The 22759-nt window shown below is 38.0% G+C and overlaps 1 protein-coding gene across 3 annotated transcripts in view; it reads right to left on the bottom strand.

The window, feature by feature from the left end:
- The window catches only part of FOCAD (focadhesin), a 312885-nt gene that overhangs the window by 247688 nt on the left and 42438 nt on the right, over nt 1–22759 (bottom strand). For all 3 annotated transcript variants that reach the window (XM_067744497.1, XM_067744498.1, XM_067744499.1), the window contains one exon: nt 6709–6813. In XM_067744497.1, coding sequence (XP_067600598.1) covers nt 6709–6813 — 105 coding nt within the window. The remainder of the gene's footprint in view (nt 1–6708; nt 6814–22759) is intronic.

Below are 22759 nucleotides of genomic sequence, written 5' to 3'. Positions count from 1 at the left end.
CAGACCAAACAAAAAGGGCAGGGGAAAAACAAGCCTGAAGTAAAGGATATCTTACTAGTTGCTTTTTTTTTTTTTAACTGATTAGTATAAAAATTGTTCACAGGGTGGGAATGTAAATTGATACAGCCACTATGGAGCAGTATGGAGGTTCCTTAAAAAATGAAAAATAGAACTACCATACGACCCAGCAATCCCACTACTGGACATATACCCTGAGAAAACCATAATTCAAAGAGTCATGTACCACAGTGTTCATTGCAGCTCTATCTACAATAGCCAGGACATGGAAGCAACCTAAGTGTCCATTGACAGATGAATGGATAAAGAAGATGTGGCACATATATACAATGGAATATTACTCAGCCATAAAAAGAAACAAAATTGAGTTATTTGTAGTGAGGTGAATGGACCTAGAGACTGTCATACAGAGAGAAGTCAGAAAGAAAAACAAATACCGTATGCTAACACATATATATGGAATCTAAAAAAAAACGTTCTGAGGAACCTAGGGGCAGGACAGGAATAAAGACGCAGACATAGAGAATGGACTTGAGGACATGGGTAGGGGAAAGGGTAAGCTGGGACGAAGTGAGAGACTGGCATGGACTTATATACACTACCAAATGTAAAATAAATAGCTAGTGCGAAGCAGCCTCATAGCACAGGGAGATCAGCTCCGTGCTTTGTGACCACCTAGAGGGGTGGAATAGGGAGGGTGGGAGGGAGGGAGATGCAAGAGGGAGAGATATGGGGACATATGTATATGTATAACTGATTCACTTTGTTATAAAGCAGAAACTAACACACCATTGTAAAGCAATTATACTCCAATAAAAATGTTAAAAAAAATTGTTCACAGGTAAAAAGGGGCTTTTAAAGTTTTTGAAAACAGTTAAATGCCTAAACCAGAGGTCACAAACTGTTGCCCTTGGATTGCATCCTGTGAGCAAACGTGTTCAGTCTGCCTACCCTGTATTTTCAAAACTTGGAATTGCTTTCCAACATTTATTAGTGAGGATATTTCATATAAAATGTTATTAATATTGAAAGATCTGAAGGTATGGCAACAATGAAGCCCCACTGCCTCACTGCAACAATTGGCCAGTAGTTCTCAGTTGAACCAGCACACTGGAAACCATCTAGGAAGCTTTGAAAAATTACCAATGCTTGAGGCTGACCCCTACTCATTCTAGGGAGAGTCCAGGGAACTAATACATTTAAAATTTCCTCAGTGGGCTCTAATGGTGCAACCAGAATTGAGACTCCTGGGCCTAGAGTTTCACACTTGACATATGCTCTTCGTTTAATCACAGCAGTCAAATGTGCTTCACTGTTCTTCCAGTTTACTCCCATCCTAAAAGGCACTGGGAATTGAAACTCCATTTAAATATCCCCATTTAATCTTGTTTAAGCCACTGAACTATAGAAGGGTCCAGTGACACAAAATGAACTTTATTGGCTACATACACTCTAATCTGATGTATCTCAAAGCACGATGGGTAGATCACTTCTGTATCCAAATCTCTTGTTAAAGTGCATGTTCCAGACACATATATGAAAAACTCTGAGCAAGAGCTCCTTATGCACTGTAAACACTAAATACCATCCTTCGTTTGTAGAAAGGTGCTGAGGGCTCTCTTCCCCTCCTGTTCCTACCAGCGTCTACTGTCTGACCATGCAGAACGCTAACTTGTTGGGATCATGGAATTACTCATTGAACAGAGAGCAGTGAGGTTTAAATCTCACTTGCATCCACACTTGGCTTGCTCTCATTGGATTGCTTTTCCATTAGAATTGCTGTTTCGTTCTGCTCTTGGACTCTCTAATGTCCATGGTAGACGCAGTAAGATGAACTTAGTGCCTAAGTTAGGAGCAAACAAAACTTTTGCCTTCCTAATACGGAACAGAGGCCAGGAGACATGATTAACCACCCAAGACCCCTCCCAGTCTACCCCAAGGGGCTCCCTGCAGCTAAGTACTACTAAGTTCATATATGGTACCACTAAGTTCCCAGGGGCTCAAGCAATATTGCTCAAGCATGATCCACAAATGACCTATATCCATCACCCAGCCGCTGTATTCCTGAGTCTCATTGCAAAACCTACTGAATGAATGAGAATCTCTGGCAAGTGGGCTTGAGAAGCTGTACTGATAACAAGCTCCCCAGGCGGTTCTTAGGCACAGGAAGTTTGAGAGCCACTGAGCTCTGGGTTCAACAAAGAGAAGACCCACTCTAAAGCTCCTTCAGGAAAGTCACAGGAACCAAGGGAAGCCCCTGGCTAACATTCTGGGTCCTCACATCTCCCTCTCTCTTCACTCCCTAACTGGAACGACTTAAGCAATTCAGGGCAGACCCATTTAAAATGACAACGTAAATACCCAGAAAAGAAACAGCTGGATCATGTGGCAGTTCTATTCTTAATTTTTTGAGGAATCTCCAAACTGTTTTCCATAGTGGCTGCACCAATTTACCTTCCCACCAACAATATATAAAGGTTCCCTTCTCTCCATATCCTCTCCAACACTTATTTCGTGCCTTTTTGATAATAGCCATTCAAACGGGCATGATGTGATATCTCACTGTGGTTTTGATTTGCATTTCTCTAATAAATACAGTGATGTTGAACATCATTTCCTGTGCCTGTTGGCCATCTGTAGGTCTCCTTTGGAAAAATGTCTACCCAGATCCTCTGTCCATTTTTTAATCAGGTTATTTCGTTTTTTGCTGTTGAGTTGTACAAGTTCTTTACATATTTTAGATATTAACCCCTTATTGGATATATGATTTGCAAATGTCTTCTTCTGGGTATTTATCAGAAGAATATGGAAACACTAATTCAAAAAGATATATGCACCCCAATGTTCATCACAGCATTATTTACAACAGCCAAGATATGGAAACAACCTAAGTTACCCATTGATGGATGTATGGATAAAGAAGATGTGGTACATATGTACAATTAAATACGACTTAGCCATAAAAAAAAGATGAAATCTTGCCATTTGCAACCCCTGGATGGACATTGAGGGTAGTATGCTAAGTGAAGTGAGTCCAACGGAGAAAGACGAATACCATATGATTTCACTCACATGTGGAATATTAAAAATAAATAAACAAACAAAATAAACCACACAAAAGCAAACAAATAGATACCGAGAACAGATTAGTGATTACCAGAGGAGAAAGGAAGTAGGAGGAGGGAGAAACAGATAAATGGGATCAAATGTACGGTGACAGATGGAAACTAAACTTTTCGTGGTGAGCATGCTGTAGTGTATATAGGTCAAAATATAATGTTGTACACATGAAATAGTAATATAAACCGCTGTTACCTCAATTTTTAAAAAAATTTTAATAAAAAATAAGATGACCACATATTCTATTTTACTATAATTCAAATTAATCAGCTATTAGGACAAAAAGAAGTGAGAAACACTTAAAATCCAACTGTATAGTAGCAGAGTCCTTAATACCATAAAAACACAGATGAGTTTCAGGCCCAGAAAGCTTATAATTATTTGTCATACTACTTCCATTTTAAATCAATCCTACGGCATAACCAGGGAACACCTTTCAGTGGAGTTCTAAGCTTCTCGTATCCTTTTTATGCTTTCATACAGAGCTCATCAGCCTTCCTCTCCAAGGCTGGATGATATTGCTAACCAACATGTGGCAAAGAAGATTCTAAAACAGCATGACAATTTTATGCTTGACTCAGGCAATCATAGCTCTCTTGAGGGAAATCTGCTCTCCAGGCTCACCTCTCCTGTGTTTCTGCCCACAATCCCCCCTGGAGGAACTTAAGACTCTTATACACTTGATTACACTCTACTGATTTATAGTGCCAAACAGCCATCCACATAAGGGCCCTCCATAAACATTACTGGATTATGCCAACTCAGGTGATTGATTCTGGTCCTCTTAATGTGCCACCACTCTACAGACAAACCTTATATATCCAGTATGATTTCAGCTCCTCAAACTAGGCTCCCTATCCACACCTTGCATCTATTGTCTTCTGAAAACAAGACTGCAGTTAAAAGAACCAACTACTGGAGAAAACTAATTCTAAATAGGAAAACAGGTGAAACATTATAGGTAACTGAAAGTTTCGCACTTGCACACAGTGAGGACAATCAGTATGAAAATGACACTAACTCTGATTCTTCTGTGTGACGGAAAATTTCCTTCTATCATCATCAAAACTAGTGCTTCTTAAACTTAAAGGTGCCTGTGAACTACCTGGAAAATCTTACTAAAATGTGGGCTCTAATTCAGATAATCTGAGATGGAGTCCGAGATTCTGCATTCCTAACAAGCTCCCAGGAACTGCTAATGCTGCTCATAGCTCTGCTACTTATAGCAGGTGGGGAAACAGCAGCATCAGCGTCAGTGTCAGTGTCAGCATCAGCATCACCTGGGAGCTTGTTAGACAAGAATCCTGAGTCCACCTTAGACCTAAGGAAAGAGAATCTGCCATTCAACAAGGTCTCAGGTGATCAGAATGCATAGTAGACAGCCGCTAACACACCATCTTATACTCACTGTCAGTCAGAATTGCCTGGGACCTTTTTGAAACTACAAAAGCTTAGGCCTCATGGCAGAGAATCTAATTCAGTTGGTCTAGGGTATTTCATTGTTCCTATTTTTGTTTGTTTTTAGGCATACCCGGGTGGTTCTGAGCAGCCAGTGTTGAGAACCATTGAATTAAAAATACCCAACTGGGTGGAGGAAAAAATAGAGCTACTGCTAATCGGTGAGGAATTTGAGGGAATGATGAAAATGTCCTAAAATTGGTTATTGCAATGGTTACATGACTCTGTGAATATACTAAAAACCATTGAACTGTACCTTAAATGAGTCAGTTGTATGGTATATGAATTATTCTCAATAAAACTGTTATATAAAAATGTAAAACTTCAATAGCTTTCCTATTTTAAAATAGGTAAATAACTCCAACTGAACAACAATGAAGTGGAATTATTTTCCATTCTGGAACTCTGGCCCAAGAGGTTGAACTTCTTTCAAAAAAAGAGAACACACGTGCTTATACGACTCATCTAGAAACATTAAGTTCTGCTCATCTACTCCTTAGGTTCATTTCTGGTTAAGGTGATGCATATTTTAAAAAGAAAAGCAAATTTATCAATTTTGAAAACTTTCTCCTGCACACCCAAAGTTTCCATAGTATTTTCAAATAAATAATTTTCCTTTTGCTTCCCCAATTTAAAATAAACCAAGTTAACTAATAAGTTAACGATGAATTAACTAATCCATTGTACTACATTCTTCCGTCTTTTCTGTGTTTTTGAAAACATTCAAAAAACATGTTAACAGGGACTTCCCTGGTGATCCAGTGGTTAAGACTCCATGCTCCCAATGCAGGGGGCCCGGGTTCGATCCTGGTCAGGGAACTAGATCCCGTGTGCCACAACTAAGACCCGGCACAGCCAAATAAATAAATAAATAATTTTTTAATTAAGAAAAAATATATAAAATGCAAATCTGACCTTGTTTTTAAAAAGTGACTTAAGAAACTCTCGATAATGTGCTCATAAAAATAAAGATGATAAATAGCATTAAAATATCAGGAAAATTATACTCCAATAAAGACATTAAAAAAAATCAGGAAAGATCACTGTAATATATGAGACACTGTTTACTTATTACCAAAAGGAAAGTACTATAAATATACGTAAGTAATAGGTACCACGTATTATTATACTTTGGAGAGGCACGCACAGCTTCTGATAGCTGTGGTGTCAAATGCTCAAAACTGCAGGTCTTGTATGCTCAAGCCAATGACAGTTCACAGGTATGATTTACTTTCCCTGTTGGATCGCCATAGCCTATGTAGGTCATTTTCCCCCAGAACCAGTGCCCTTGTTTCTGGTCTCATGGTCTCACTCTTTTGAAACGCATATTCTAGATGCATCACTGAACAGAGTTTTCAGGACAATATACACTGGTTACATGGCACCTTCTGGGATCCCCTGCTCACTAAGGAGCCCCTCTCTTAAGAAATGACTTTCTAGGACCTTCAAGGCAATGGTTAAGGTCACCTTCAAAAGTAAGCATGACGCCTTCCCTTATCCAAACTCTCCCATAAAATCCAATATATTTCAACATAACTGTTGCTGTGTATAGTTTCTTTTAAAATAATTCTACCATGTTACATTCTGTAGGTGACCAAAAAAAAAAAAGGCAAATCAATGCTCCTAAGTACTGACCTTGCCCTGGGTAATAACCCTTGAATAGTCCTCCTATTACTTTTTATAGTGAGGAAGTTTACCCTCCTGCCTAAACTAAGCCCCTCCTGCTCTTAGTACATCTGTCCAATGAACTCCTCAGTTTTCATAGTATTGGGAAGATGGTTCTATATCCCAGAGCAAAACAAATGACCTGAATTTTGGATAAAAGATTCCAATTTCAAGGAAACAACCCTGAAAGCCACGTTGTAGTCAACTCTATCTCAATATATAGTAGTCAACTCTATCTCAATCCTGTCTCTTTGAAATACTAACTCAGCATATAGTAGTCAACTCTATCTCAATCCTGTCTCTTTGAAATACTAAGAGAGGGCAAGACTCACAGTCCTTGCTGAGTTAAATATACTAATTCTTAATGGATTAGCATGTCTCAATTCATAACTTATTTAACAATTCACCAAAAAAAAAAAGTTTCAAAAGAAAGGAGAAAAGGCATACCTAATATTATATATATCCTGAATATTCTTCTCTCCACCATGTCCTTCCTTAAGAGCTTGCATTTGTAATAATTTCATAATGGCTTTTATCAAGCCGTGTGTATCCCTGTAAAGAAACACAACAACATGTCAAATGTTATAAAGTGAATATTCCAATCAGGTACGTAATCCTACCACTTTTAAATAGTTGAACACTTGCCACCCACACTGAACAGGAGCCATCCACACACACCCAGCTTACTGCACAGCACAGCCAAGAATAGGCCTACAAGCTCCCATTCAACACATTGAAAGGAGGAGCAGTGGAGCCAAAGAATCAAACCACTAACCTATCAATCACCTCCATAAATGCACTTGGGGGAAAATCAATCAGGAAAAAGGAAACACTAACCCACATAACTGCAGGCAGTGACCACATCAGTTACCCGCACTGAATAATCAAGTCCTTCTTTTATAAATATTAGCAGACCATGAATAATAACCAGACATATGAAATGGAACAGCCACTCAAAAAAGTGGGCCAGGGGACCAATCAGAGAAAATAACCCCCATTAAAACAAAGTTAATGGAAGTGGGGAACAGAAATTTAAGTTTTCTCATCCTCTGTAACAGGCAGCAGGATAATAAATCAAAAAGAAGGCCTGCCCTTTTTTATTTTTTTCCCTGTTATTAATTATTTTAAATTGTGAAACAGGATTTTACTCCAGCATTACTGAGGTAAAACTGACAAATACAATTGTAATATAATGTGTACAACATGATTTACATGTACATTGTAAAATGGCTGCCATAATCAAGTTAATTCACACATCACTTCACAGTTACTTTTTCTTTTTTTTTGGTAAAAACACTAAATACACTCTTAGCAAATTTCAAGTACACAATACAGTACTGTTGACTACAGTTACCACGTTGTACATTAGATCCTCAGAACTTATTCATCTTATAACTGGAAGTTTGTATCTTTTGACCAACCTCTCCCCATTTCTCCCACTCAGCCCCCGGCAACAATATCTGTTCAACTTCTTTTTTTAGATTCCACATATAAGTGGTACCATCCAGTATTTATCTTTCTCTGTCTGGGTTATTTCACTTAGCACGATACCCTTCAGGTTCATCCACGAGTCACAAATTACCCTGCCCTTTTTAAATAAGATGCACCTTCGGAACAAAAAAGAAATCTTAGAAATAAAGATTACCCGTTAAATTTTTAAAAAGTAATATTTTTAAAATCATGGTTGTTCATATTTACAGATCATCTATTGTAAGCTAAGTACTCTCCTAAGAGCTTAACGTGTATTGTGTCACTGCTACCTAGAAATCACTTTCAACAATCATCGACAGGAAGACACTGGAACTCACCAAAAAAGATACCCCACATCCAAAGACAAAGGACAGGACAAAATGAGACGGTAGGAGGGGTGCAATCACAATAAAATCGAATCCCATAACTGCTGAGTGGGTGACTCACAAACCTGACAACACTAATACCACAGAAGTCCACCCACTGGAGTGAACGTTCTGAGCCCCACGTCAGGCTTCCCAACCTGAGGGTCTGGCAACGGGAGAAGGAATTCCTAGAGAATCAGACTTTGAAGCCTAGCGGGACTTGATTGCAGGACTTCAACAGGACTGGGGGAAACAGAGACTACACTCTTGGAGGGCACACACAAATTAGTGTGCGCATCGGGACCCAGGCGAAGGAGCAGTGACCCCAGGGGAGACTGAACCAGACCTACCTGCTAGTGTTGGAGGGTCTTCTGCAGAGGCAGGGGTTAGCTGTGTGTCACCATGAGGACAAGGACACTGGCACCAGAAGTTCTGGGAAGTACTCCTTGGCTTAAGCCCTCCCAGAGTCTGCCATTAGCCCCACCAAAGAGCCCAGGTAGGCTCCAGTGTTGGGTCGCCTCAGGCCAAACAATCAACAGGGAGGGAACCCAGTCCCACCCATCAGCAGACAAGGAGATTAAAGTTTTACTGAGCTCTGCCCACCAGAGCAACAGCCAGCTCTACCCACTACCAGTCCCTCCAACTAGGAAACTTGCACAAGCCTCTTACATAGCCTCATCCACCAGAGGGCAGACAGCAAAAGCAAGAAGAATTACAACCCTGCAGCCTGTGGAACAAAAACCACATTCACAGAAAGACAGACAAGATGAAAAGGCAGAGGGCTATGTACCAGAAGAAGGAACAAGATAAAACCCCAGAAAAACAACTAAATGAACTGGATATAGGCAATCTTCCAGAAGAAGAATTCAGATTAATGATAGTGAAGAGGATCCTGGACCTCAGAAAAGGAATGGAGGCAAAGGTCGAGAAGATGCAAGAAATGTTTAACGAAGACCTAGAAGAATTAAACAACAAACAAACAGAGATGAACAGTACAATAACTGAAATGAAAAATACACTAGAAGGAATCAATAGCAGAATAACTGAGGCAGAAGAACAGATAAGTGACCCGGAAGACAGAATGGTGGAATTCACTGCTGTGGAACAGAATAAAGAAAAAAGAATGAAAAGAAATGAAGACAGCCTAAGAGACCTCTGGGACAACATTAAATGCAACAACATTTGCATTATAGGGGTCCCAGAAGGAGGAGAGAGAGAGAAAGGACCCAAGAAAATATTTGAAGCGATTATAGTCGAAAACTTCCCTAACATGGGAAAGGAAATAGCCACCCAAGTGCAGGAAGCGCGGAGAGTCCCATACAGGATAAACCCAAGGAGAAACATGAAGAGACACACAGTAATCAAATTGGCAAAAATTAAAGACAAAAAAAATTATTGAAAGCAGAAAGGGAAAAACGACAAATAACATACAAGGGAACTCCCATAAGCTTAACAGCTGATTTCTCAGCAGAAACTCTACAGGCCAGAAGGGAGTGGCATGACATATTTAAAGTGATGAAAGTGAAAAACCTACAACCAAGATTACTCTACCCGGCAAGGATCTCATTCAGTTTCTACTGAGAAATCAAAAGCTTTACAGACAAGCAAAAGCTAAGAGAATTCAGCACTACCAAACCAGCTCTACAACAAATGCTAAAGGAACTTCTCTAAGTGGGAAACACAAGACAAGAAAAGGACCTACAAAAACAAACCCAAAACAATTAAGAAAATGGTAATAGGAACATACATATCGATAATTACCTTAAACGTGAATGGATTAAATGCTCCAACCAAAAGACACAGGCTCGTTGAACAGATACAAAAAACAGGACCCATATATATGCTGTCTGCAACAGACCCACTTCAGACCTAGGGACACATGCAGACTGAAAGTGAGGGGATGGAAAAAGATATTCCATGTAAATGGAAATCAAAAGAAAGCTGGAGTAGCAATACTCATATCAGATAAAATAGACTTTAAAATAAAGAATGTTACAAGAGACAAGGAAGGACACTACATAATGATCAGGGATCAATCCAAGAAGAAGATATAACAATTATAAATAAATATGCACCCAACATAGGACCACCTCAATACATAAGGCAACTACTAACAGCTATAAAAGAGGAAATCACCAGTAACACAATAATAGTGGGGGATTTTAATACCTCACTTACACCAATGGACAGATCATCCACACAGAAAATTAACAAGGAAACACAAGCCTTAAATGAACCAAAAGACCAGATGGATTTAACTGATATTTACAGGACATTCCATCCAAAACAGCAGATTACACTTTCTTCTCAAGTGCACACGGAATATTCTCCAAGATATATCACATCTTGGGTCACAAATCAAGCCTCAGTAAATTTAAGAAAATTGAAATCATATCAAGCATCTTTTCTGACCACAACGCTATGAGATTAGAAATCAATTACAGGGAAAAAAACGTAAAAAAACACAAACACATGGAGGCTAAACAATACATTACTAAACAACCAAGGGATCACTGAAGAAATCAAAGAGGCAATCAAAAAATACCTAGAGACAGATGACAATGAAAACAGGACAATCCAAAACCTATGGGATGCAGCAACAGCAGTTCTAAGAAGGAAGTTTATAGCAATACAATCCTACCTCAAGAAACAAAAAACATCTCAAATAAACAATCTACCTTACACCTAAAGGAACTAGAGAAAGAAGAACAAACAAAACCCAAAGTTAGTAGAAAGAAAGAAATCATAAAGAACTGAGCGGAAATAAATGAAGTAGAAACAAAGAAGACAATAGCAAAAATCACTAAAACTAAAAGCTGGTTCTTTGAGAAGATAAACAAAATTGATAAACCATTAGCCAGACTCATCAAGAAAAAGAGGGTGAGGACTCAAATCAATAAAATTACAAATGAAAAAGGAGAAGTTACAACAGACACCGCAGAAATACAAAGCATCCTAAGAGACTACTACAAGCAACTCTATGCCAATAAAATGGACAATCTGAAGAAATGGACAAACTCTTAGAAAGGTATAACCTTCCAAGACTGAACCAGGAAGAAATAGAAAATATGAACAGACCACTCACAAGGAATGAAATTGAAACTACTATTAAAACTCTTCCAACAAACAAAAGTCCAGGACCAGATGGCTTCACAGGCTAAATCTATGAAACATTTAGAGAAGAGCTAACACCCATCCTTCGCAAACTCTTCCAAAAAATTGCAGAGGAAGGAACACTCCCAAACTCATTCTATGAGGCCACCATCACCCTGATACCAAAACCAGACAAAGATACTACAAAAAAAGAAAATTACAGACCAATAACACTGATCAATATAGATGCAAAAATCCTCAACAAAATACTAGCAAACAGAATCCAACAACACATTAAAAGGATCATACACCATGATCAAGTGGGATTTATCCCAGGGATGCAAGGATTCTTCAATATAAGTAAATCAATCAATGTGATACACTATATTAACAAACTGAAGAATAAAAACCATATGACCATCTCAAGAGATGCAGAAAAAGCTTTTGACAAAATTCAACACCGATTTATGATAAAAACTCTCCAGAAAGTGGGCATAGAGGGAACCCACCTCAACATAATAAAGGCCATATATGACAAACCCACAGCAAACATCATTCTCAATGGTGAAAAACTGAAAGCATGTCCACAAGATCAGGAACAAGACAAGGATGTCCACTCTCACCACTATTATTCAACATAGTTTTGGAAGTCCTGGCCATGGCAATCAGAGAAGAAAAAGAAATAAAAGGAATCCAAATTGGAAAAGAAGAAGTAAAACTGTCACTGTTTGCAGGTGACATGATACTATACATAGAGAATCCTAAAGATGCCACCAGAAAACTACTAGAGCTAATCAATGAATTTGGTAAAGTTGTAGGATACAAAATTAATGTACAGAAATCTCTGGCATTCCTATCACTGATGATGAAAAATATGAAAGAGAAATTAAAGAAACACTCCCATTTACCCTTGCAACACAAAAAATAAAATACCTTGGAATAAACCTACCTAGGGAGACAAAAGACCTGTATGCAGAAAACTATAAGACACGGCTGAAAGAAATTAAATATAATACAAACAGATGGAGAGATACACCATGTTCTTGGATTGGAAGAATTAATATTGTGAAAATGACTATACTACCCAAAGCAATCTACAGATTCAATGCAATCCCTATCAAATTACCAATGGCATTTTTTACGGAACTAGAACAAAAAAATCTTAAAATTTGTATGGAGACACAAAAGACCCCGAATAGCCAAAGCAGTCTTGAGGGAAAAAGATGGAGCTGGAGGAATCAGACTCCCTGACTTCAGACTATCCTACAAAGCTACAGTCATCAAGACAATGTGGTACTGGCACAAAAACATAAATATAGATCAATGGAACAGGATAGAAATCCCAGAGATAAACCCACACACCTATGATCAGCTAATCTATGACAAAGGAGGCGAGGATATACAATGGAGAAAAGACAGTCTCTTCAATAAGTGGTGCTGGGAAAACTGGACAGCTACATGTAAAAGAATGAAATTAGAACACTCCCTAACACCATACACAAAAATAAACTCAAAATGGATTAGAGACCTAAATGTAAGACTGGACACTATAAACCGCTTAGAGGAAAACATAGGAAGAAAACTCCTTGACATAAATCACAGCAAGATCTTTTTTTATCCACCTCCTAGAACAATGGAAATAAAAATAAAAATAAACAAATGGAACCTAATGAAATTTAAAAGCTTTTGCAAAGGAAACTACAATCAAGACGAAATGACAACGCTCAAAATGAAAGAAAATATTTGCAAACGAATCAACGGACAAAAGATTAATCTCCAAAATATATAAATAGCTCATGCAGCTCAATATTAAAAAAACAAACAACCCAATCCAAAAATGGGCAGAAGACCTAAATAGACATTTCTCCAAAGAAGACATACAGATGGCCAAGAAGCACATGAAAAGCTGTTCAACACCACTAATTATCAGAGAAATGCAAATCAAAACTACAATGAGGTATCACCTAACACCAGTTAGAATGGGCATCATCGGAAAATCTACATACAACAAATGCTGGAGAGGGTGTGGAGAAAAGGGAACCCTCTTGCACTGTCGGTGGGAATGTAAATTGATACAGCCACTATGGAGAACAATATGAAGGTTCCTTAAAAAACTAAAAACAGAATTACCATATGACCCAGCAATTCCACTACTGGGCATATACCCTGAGAAAACCATAATTCAATAAGAGTCATGTACCACCATGTTCATTGCAGCTCTATTTACAATAGCCAGCTCATGGAAGCAACCTAAATGCCCATTGACAAACGAATGGATAAAGAAGATGTGGTACATATATATACAATGGAATATTACTCAGCCATAAAAAGGAATGAAATTGAGTCATTTGTAGAGACGTGGATGGATCTAGAGACTGTCATAAGGAGTGAAGTAAGTCAGAAAGAGAAAAACGAATATCGTATATTAACGCATATATGTGGGACCTAGAAAAATGGTACAGATGAACTGGTTTGTAGGGCAGAAATTGAGACACAGATGCAGAGAACAAACGTATGGACACCAAGGGGGTAAAGTGGCGGGGGGGTGGTGGTGGTGGTGGTGGTGATGAATTGGGAGATTGGGATTGACATGTATACACTGATATGTATAAAATGGATAACTAATAAGAACCTGCTGTTTAAAAAAATAAATAAAATAAAATTCAAAAAAAAACAAAAAAGAAATCACTTTTAACTTTATCTCCAGCCAAGACAAGACTTGGACTTAATTAATTGATATCTTTTGGGGCAATTACGTAAGATGTTATTTAGTGTACTCTTTCATGGCATTTAAAATTTTACAGCTTATGAAAGGTTTGGTCGCACTGTCCCATACAGTAGCCAATGGCCACATGTGGCTACTGAGCACTTGTAACGTGGCTAATCCACATTGGGATGTGCTGTTGTGTAAAATACATGCTGAATTTAAAAGACTTAGAAGACAAAAAAGACTGTAAAATATCGTGTAGTTTTTTATACTGATTATATATTGAAATAATATATTTGAAATGTGGGGTTACATAAAATATATTATTAAAGTTAATATCAACCATTTCTTTTTACTTTTTAATACAGCTACTAGAAAATTTTGAATTATAAATGTGGCTCACAGTTGTGGCTCATAGTACAATATATTTCTATTTCATAGCACTGCTGGAGACACTCACATGGTTTTTTTCCTAAGTGGATTCTTTGGTGAGCAGTGAGGTTTCTCTTGCAGTTGAAGCATTTCCCACAATCTATACAACAGTATGTTTTCTTTTTCACATGGATCCTCTTATGACCATGCAGTGCAGATTAATGAATGAGTGTTTTGTGATGGATATCACAGGTGTATGGTTTCTCTCCTGTATGGATCCTCTGGTGAAGACAGAGGCCTCAACACTGCATGAAGCCTGTTCCCTAAGATTCTCTTTCCTGTGTGTGTTCTCTGCTGGACATCAAACTGAGGTTCAGCTTTTCTCACATACTCTACATTGGTATTGTGTCAATTCTACTTTGCCTTCATCAAAAATATGGCTAGTTGGGCCTCCCTGGTGGCGCAGTGGTTGACAGTCCGCCTGCCGATGCAGGGGACACGGGTTCGTGCCCCGGTCCGGGAAGATCCCACATGTCGCGGAGCAGCTAGTCCTGTGAGCCATGGCCGCTGAGCCTGCGCGTCCAGAGCCTGTGCTCCGCAACAGGAGAGGCCACAACAGTAAGAGGCCCGTGTACTGCAAAAAAAAAAAATTTTATATATATATATATATATATATATATATATGGCTAGTTAATTCCACTGAGACTCAATAGAAATTAAAAAGTAAATTTTTAAAAAACTTGGGGTGACATGCTGTTGTCTTAGGAATGTCTGATGGCATGATATCTCCTTGGGAACCAAGGTACTGTCTTATTTTCTTCCTTCGAGACTGCTCAGATTCTTCGAGAACCTTCTCTGTTGACACCCTGAGCTTCTAGAATCCTCCTCCTCTAAAGCTTAGGAAGAAGATACCTCAGCATCCAATCTTTTAGAATAAATTCCTTCATTGCAATTCTTCACACCATTCACTTTTACAGAATGAGAACCATTCTGTAGCTAAGGATCCCAGACTTTAAGGAATGCTACCTTCCAGTATATGCCCCAGCTCTTCACAACCCTGTACACTTTCCTTTACAGAGATCTGGAGAGTCTTCAGCATGGAAACTGTAACTGCTCTATCACCAATTTATCAAGAACCTATTCCTGGGTGTGAATGTCCGACCTCAGTCACAGGCCTCAGTGCTGCTGTCTTGCTTTTTGAAAGTTAATCTTCAGGATGACACAAAACCCTATGGCTCTGACCCAGGTCTGTGCCTAGATTTTTATACAAGACCATGAAATCTGAGGTCTGTAGCTATATTTAGTAGATAAATTCTAATCATCACTGAATCAGTGAGCAGTTCCATATTCCAGTATCCGACTGAGACCTATCAGAGGAGTCTGCCCTGGTTTACCTTGGTGAGAGGGTCACTACGTGTTCAGAAGTCTCCTTGTCTTCTTGTCTGCAATGTTTACACAACTGGTAATCAGCTTTAAAGTCTGATTTAAGCTAAAATGACTCCATTTATGTATGGTTGAAATGGAAAAAGTCCAAGCCTCACCTAGTAACCTCATAAGGCCACTCTCTGGACCTAATGATTAGTTTAAAGAGTACTCATTTTAGATGATCAATTTTGACGGAATTTCTGACTGAATTTCTTCCAAGAAATATGGTTTCATTAAATAATCCCTTTTTCCATGTAAAACTATATTGGTTTTCCTTATCTAATGATTTATTTGTCATATGACTAGAGTTTTACAGAAGACAGATAACGGACTTATGATTTTTAACCAATTTGGGTCACCTACCCCTTTATGAAAGCACTAGAATCCCAGAGAAAAGCACATACATCCTATGTGCATTTAATTCCAGGGAGTTCCCAGAACCACTGAGGCTGGTAAATTAACTCCAGTTTTTTAACCTTTAAGTTACATCTTGTTATATTTGTGGATCCAGACTTTACTGTGTGGATAATTGAGTCCACACTATATATATATATATATATATATATATTTTTTTTTTTTTTTTTTTTTTTCTGTACGCGGGCCTCTCACTGTTGCGGCCTCTCCCGTTGCGGAGCACAGGCTCCGGACGCGCAGGCTCAGCGGCCATGGCTCACGGGCCCAGCCGCTCCGTGGCATGTGGGATCTTCCCGGACCGGGGCACGAACCCGTGTCCCCTGCATCGGCAGGCGGACTCCCAACCACTGCACCACCAGGGAAGCCCCCACACTATATTTTAAGCAAGAGTGTAACATGAATAGATTATAATTTTTGAAAGATGATGGCATTAATCAAATCACGTGTAGATCCATTCAAATAGTAACACATTGCCTAAATTCAAGTATTTTAGAATAATTTCTTAAATTATTTAAATATTTCAAGTGGGCTGAGAGGGATGGTTTCAGATTTGTATTTAAATCCCTGCTTTAATTCTAATTAGCTAGGGAATGTTGGGCAAGCCACTTAACGTCCAGAAGCCTCAACATCCTCACCTGTACAAGAGAATCATAATAATAAGCCCACCTCTGTGTTGTTTTAAAGAATAAATAATACTATGTCAGTAAAGTACCTGGTTATTTTTTCCATGAATTGTGATAATCTAATATGGTAACTGTACCATAAAGATTATGATGCTTTTCCCTTTGTAAGGTTATGCAAACAGAAGTTTCAGAGTTCATGAATGCTAAAACCTAGAATGTTCCTAAAAATAACTACAGTTAAGTCCTAAATGCCTAAATCCTAGTATTTTCCATCTTTCTTCACAAAACCCTCTATTTATTGTTTTCAAGCCATTTTTACTCTGAATCTGAGATCTGCTCTTACAAAATTAAAAATTTTTATATGAAATCTGTATAATTGCAGAAAGAGGTTACAAGAGTTTGAATAGTGCTAAAAATCAAAATAATAAAATAGAAGAAAACATAACCTTTAGAGAAGCAAAAATCAAAGAAAGGATAGAAGAAAAATTCACTAGACCTAAGTCTTCAAACTGAAAGGGCTACCAAGTGCTAGGCAAGATGACTGAAAAAATTTCTGACATTTCCCAAATCCATAGGTAAAGAGAAAATTCTATGAACTTTAAGTTATAAAATAAAATCTATAAAATAAAGAATATTAGACTGACATCATTTCTAATTTGGCATCAGAATTCTCATCTGCAACACTAAATGAAGCAATGTATATGGAATTATGAGAGAAAGGTTTATATAACTTAATAAATCTAACCCCCGTCCCCAAAAAGACTAAGAATAATGTAAGAAGACAAAAGAAATATTTTTCAGACACAGTATTCTGAAAAATTTTCTTCAAGAGGTTCTCCAGTTAAAATATAATGCGGGATGATTGCACAATTTTGTAAATATACCAACAACCACTGAATTGCACACTTTAAAAGAATAGTTTAAATATGTGAATTATATCTCAATAAAGTTATTATTTTTTTAAGATAAAGCATAAGAAAGAAATGAAGTGGTAGAAAGATATAGCCTACAAAGAACTTGTTCAGAATGAATACCAGAAGAATTTACAATCAAGTCTTTAACATTTTTCAAATGTCACTATAAAGTTTAAAGCAATTGTTAAGAGAGGTTTTGGAGGGGAAAAGTACAAAAAAGAGAGAAAAAAAAGACAATCTGTCATAAAAATTCCAGATCACTTTAGCAAATTTAGTGGGGAGGGTTTTCAGGGGAAAGAAAACATAAAATTAAGATAAGAGATAACCTGAGATGAAATATTTATAACACATATGACAAAGGGTTAATATATATAAAACAAAAAACAGCAACAAAATAAGGCAGATCATATGATAGAAAAATGAGCAGAGAATATAGATATGCAGATCACAGAAGAGGATGATTCATAATATCCAGTGTTAATGAGTGAATGGGGAATAAGCATTTTCAGGTTGAGCATACATTCATTCAGACTTTATGGAGGGCAATTTAGCAGTGTCCATAAAAATTTTAAATGAACAGTCTTTTTCCCATAAATTGCATTTGTAAGAACCTATCATATAGAAATACCCTTACATATGCCCAAAAGAAGATCTTACAAGGCATTTGTTATCTTAAAGAAATGGAAGAAGAAAACTACGTTTGCCAAGAGAAATATTTAAAATATGACACAATCATATTATAGAATAGTCTGCAGCTATTAATAAAGATGCAAACAGATCTATGAAAAGATGTCCAACACATATGAAGTGGAAAAAAAGCAAGTTTTAGAACAATATACATATGAATAAGATACCCAATTTTAAAACACATGGAATGTATAGGCTTATAAATACTTTTTTTTTTTTTGCGGCACGCGGGCCTCTCACTGTTGTGGCCTCTCCTGTTGCGGAGCACAGGCTCCGGACACGCAGGCTCAGCGGCCATGGCTCACCCAGCCACTCCGCGGCATGTGGGGTCTTCCCGGGCCGGGGCACGAACCCACGTCCCCTGCATCGGCAGGCGGACTCTCAACCACTGCGCCACCAGGGAAGCCCTTATAAATACTTTTTTGTACATCTACATATGGGGCTCCAATTTCACTGGAATTAGCTGGCCCCTGATTCCACGTGCCTGGATCTGATTTCAGATCACCCTAGCTTTACCTATACTCCAGAGGAAACCAAGGCCAATATTTGGAGAAATCTCTGAGCCACTCTACTCTCCCTGAGCCTTTCCAGACTGTCACTTCCTAGTTTCCACCAGGGCCCAACAGGAAAGTGAATTTTTTAAAAAGAAGAAAAGAAAGAGAAAATGGTAAAAAGGAGAAATTTTACCACTTACTACTTTCACAAGTGCCATTGTTCGAGTTTTCAAAAATGTATGCACTACTTTTATTTTTTTATTAGTGAAAAAAAAGGAGGAAAGAAGATTTATAATCTCAAGGTGAGGAAGGACCACTGAACACAAAAAGAAGATTAAACCTGATCTCCTAGATATACAGTATGAGCAGAAATTTAAGTAAATAATGAAATAACCACCGTGTCTTTTATTTAGAACCTGCCTTCACAGTTTAGCATAGACACAAAAACATGTTAACTCGAGGAAGTAGACTTCTGAGAACATTTTCAGGATCTGGAATTAGCCCTTAGACAAGCAGGCTGGCTGTGTTTGAGGTACACAGGTACCCAGAAAGTTATTTAACAAATCAAAGTGAAGACTTTTAATCAAGGCGGAGGAGATCTGATTAGATATTATGACTAACTTGTTCATAGTGTAATATGTTCGAGAGATGTCATTACCAAAAAAAGGCATATCCAACTGTTTACTGGATAGTCCCTTTTCAGTATCTCAATTGTGCCTCAAATTCAACATGTCCAAAACCAAACTCATGTTCTTCCCACATACCTGGTCTTCTAATGTTTCCTATCTACCTGGTAGAGAAGCCAGAAATCAAGGAGTCACCTTTGATATATCCCTTTCAGTGATCCACATATTCAATCCACCTCAAATGCTTCACTCCCTAAATATCTCACAAATCCATCTATTTCCCTTCATCTCTAGGAAGCAACTATCATCCCTCACCTGAACTACAGTAACAGCCACCTAAAATCATCTCCCTGTACCACACTATTTGCCTATCCAAAACCCAGCACTTTTAATGTTATGTGCACACTGAAGTCAGAGTGGTCTTTTTGAAACCACTGATACTCACCACTACACTTCAGTAGACTTCCTCTGCACTCAGGATAAAGACCCAAATCCTGCAGATCAGCCATCATGAATGTCTGATGGCTGAATTGTCTGAGCCCTACTTCTCTTCCCAGCTTCATCTCAAACCACTCTCCTCTTGCTCTTGAAATTTTTCAGGCCTTCCTAACTAATCATCTTCCCTCCCACCACAGGGACCTGGCACATGCTACTTCCTGTAACTGGAAAATTCTACCCTCTCCTATTTGCCTATAAAAGTTTTATTCATTCCTCAGTCTCATGTCAAGTGTCACTTCATCAGCGAAGCCTTCCCTGTCCTCCATGACAAGGTCAAACTCCCACATTAAAGGCACTCTCAGCACAGTGTTCTTGTTTGAATGTAGTTTAATATATAATTGTGTGACTATGTGATTATGGCAATCTCTCTCTTTAAATGAAAAGCATCATGAGTGCAATGACTATGTCTGCTTTCCTCACCATGATCTCACAGCACCTAGTAGAGGTATACAGGAGATATTCAATAAGTGTTTAATTAGTAGATGGACAGATGGATGGATGGAAGACAGCTAAGGTATTGTCTTGCTTAGATACAGAGGTGACCTTTGAAGGTAATTCTAGTTCTATAATTACGTGATTTTACATATGCACACTGAAATTACAGTATCATATATTTATTATTATAAAGTTTGTTATTTAGTTTATTACTAAATAAGCTAATATGAATGATATTACTAGTTGTGCTTATAGTCCTCTCTGAGATTGTACATTTAGCAAATGAGGGAATTGTAAAGACTGGGAAGATAAAGTTAACATAATACCCTTTACATTATCAAGCAATGAAATAATCCTGTTGGGGGAAGGGAGGCAAGTGTTTTCTGTTGGGTGTTGTTTTTTTTTTTAATACATCTTAAGCCACGTAGAAACAACATTAAAACCAACTTAAGACTCCTTACAGAATAAGTAAAATAAAAGAAATATTCGGTATGGTAAAAAGAGATTTAACTACTATGTTGAATATTGCCCACCATGCAGCTAAGTTCACCACACTACCAATTAACACCGAAGAGAATCTTATGAATATTAGATGGTTCCTGTGACTTAAGATCAGAGCAGCTGCAAGAAGACCCCTTTGGAAGATGCTATTTTTTTTCACTCCCTTCCCTCTTAATTCATTTGTTATATATGAACATCATTAAATAGCAATAGGACTTTTGAAGCTACTAAAATTTCTTCCCCTCTCTCTCTCTCTCTCTCTCTCCTTCTCTCTCTCTCTCTCTCTCTCTCTCTCAAGCTGCTTCTAAAAGAGTGGGTCTAATATAAACTCAAAATAGTGAAAAGATAATAAAGTCTCAAAATATGATTTTTTAAAAAGAAGGAAGAAGATAGAAATACATCAATTATGTTTAAATCCATGAGCTCATTATAATTCTTTATAAAATAAAATCTAATTGTTCAATACTGAAGAAGGCATAAAAAAAAACTGATTGTTTTGAAGTTTAGTAAATAAAGAAAAAAATCAAGTATATATCCTGCCCTTCCTATACAAACTGTACTACTGGGTAACCAAACAGTAGATATGGGGATGGTTCTCTTTATAGCAATATTTCAAGTAATAAGTGAAGAAAAAAATTGTAGAATTAAAATGTCACTATTTTGAATCTCCTAATGAATTAATGGATCTAGCCATTAAGCATCAACTGCTAACACCATTATGTCCCTCCCCATGGAAGAACACATTGCTCCCTATGAAGAAGTCTTCCCCCCATGACACGCCCCTGCAAGAACGACAAAAACTGAACTTAAATCTCATCAAATTTCTAGAGCAAAATTTACAGGAAATGCAGAGAAATAAGTTAAAGCACACCATGGAGAAGCAGCCAGCAAAATCCATACTGTGGGAATCACTGCAAACAACCAAGTTTCTTCAATAAATTGTAAGAAAGAGAGAGGCAGCCAGAGAAATATGGATATATGTGAAGGGGAGATCCTATAGGTTAAAGGAGATGTTAAAGAATTAACAACTAATTCTTATTTGGATGGTTATTCAAACAAACTGTTTAAAGAATATTATTAGCGGGCTTCCCTGGTGGCGCAGTGGTTGAGAGTCCGCCTTCCGATGCAGGGGACACGGGTTCGTGCCCTGGTCCGGGAAGACCCCACGTGCCGTGGAGCGGCTGGGCCCGTGAGCCATGGCCGCTGAGCCTGCGCGTCCGGAGCCTGTGCTCCGCAGCAGGAGAGGCCACAACAGTGAGAGGCCCGCGTACCACAAAAAAATATATATATATTATTAGCAATTAGAAATCTAAATACTGACTGGACATTTAAAAACTACACACACACACACAAAACGCACACACATATATCCAGGTGTAATAATCACATTACTGTTATGTTTTTTAAAAAGAGATATATACTTAATATCTACAGAAGAAATTATACAATGTCCGGGATTTGCTCCAAAAGAATATGGTAGAATGGAAGCGGATGAGATTATGGATGAACAGGACTGGCCATGAGCTAAAGGTTGTTAGGCTGAGTGATAGGAACATGAGGGTTCATAACACTATGCTACTTACTTCTGAAATTTTCTTTTAAATTTTTAAAAATCAAAGAGTTCCTCTTTGTAACACCTATTTTTTTCCAAAATTTTCTTCGCTATTTTTTTGTATCACACTCCAAGCTAGTTTCCTTCCTTTACCTCCCTTCCCTTGGCAACCAAGGCAGTGGTTGCTGCTATCATTATTGCTGTTTGGAGAGATAATATACGCTTTCAAAAAAATATTCCAGAGGATGGTGATGATGATGATGATGATGATGGAAGACATGGTGGCATCTTGCCGTCACAATAAAACAATCATGTTATCTTT

The sequence above is a fragment of the Pseudorca crassidens genome, chromosome 7, assembly GCF_039906515.1.
Source record: "Pseudorca crassidens isolate mPseCra1 chromosome 7, mPseCra1.hap1, whole genome shotgun sequence".
NCBI lineage: Eukaryota > Metazoa > Chordata > Mammalia > Artiodactyla > Delphinidae > Pseudorca > Pseudorca crassidens.
The sequence above is the reverse complement of the archived record's forward strand: the minus strand, read 5'-3'. Positions and strand labels throughout refer to the sequence as shown.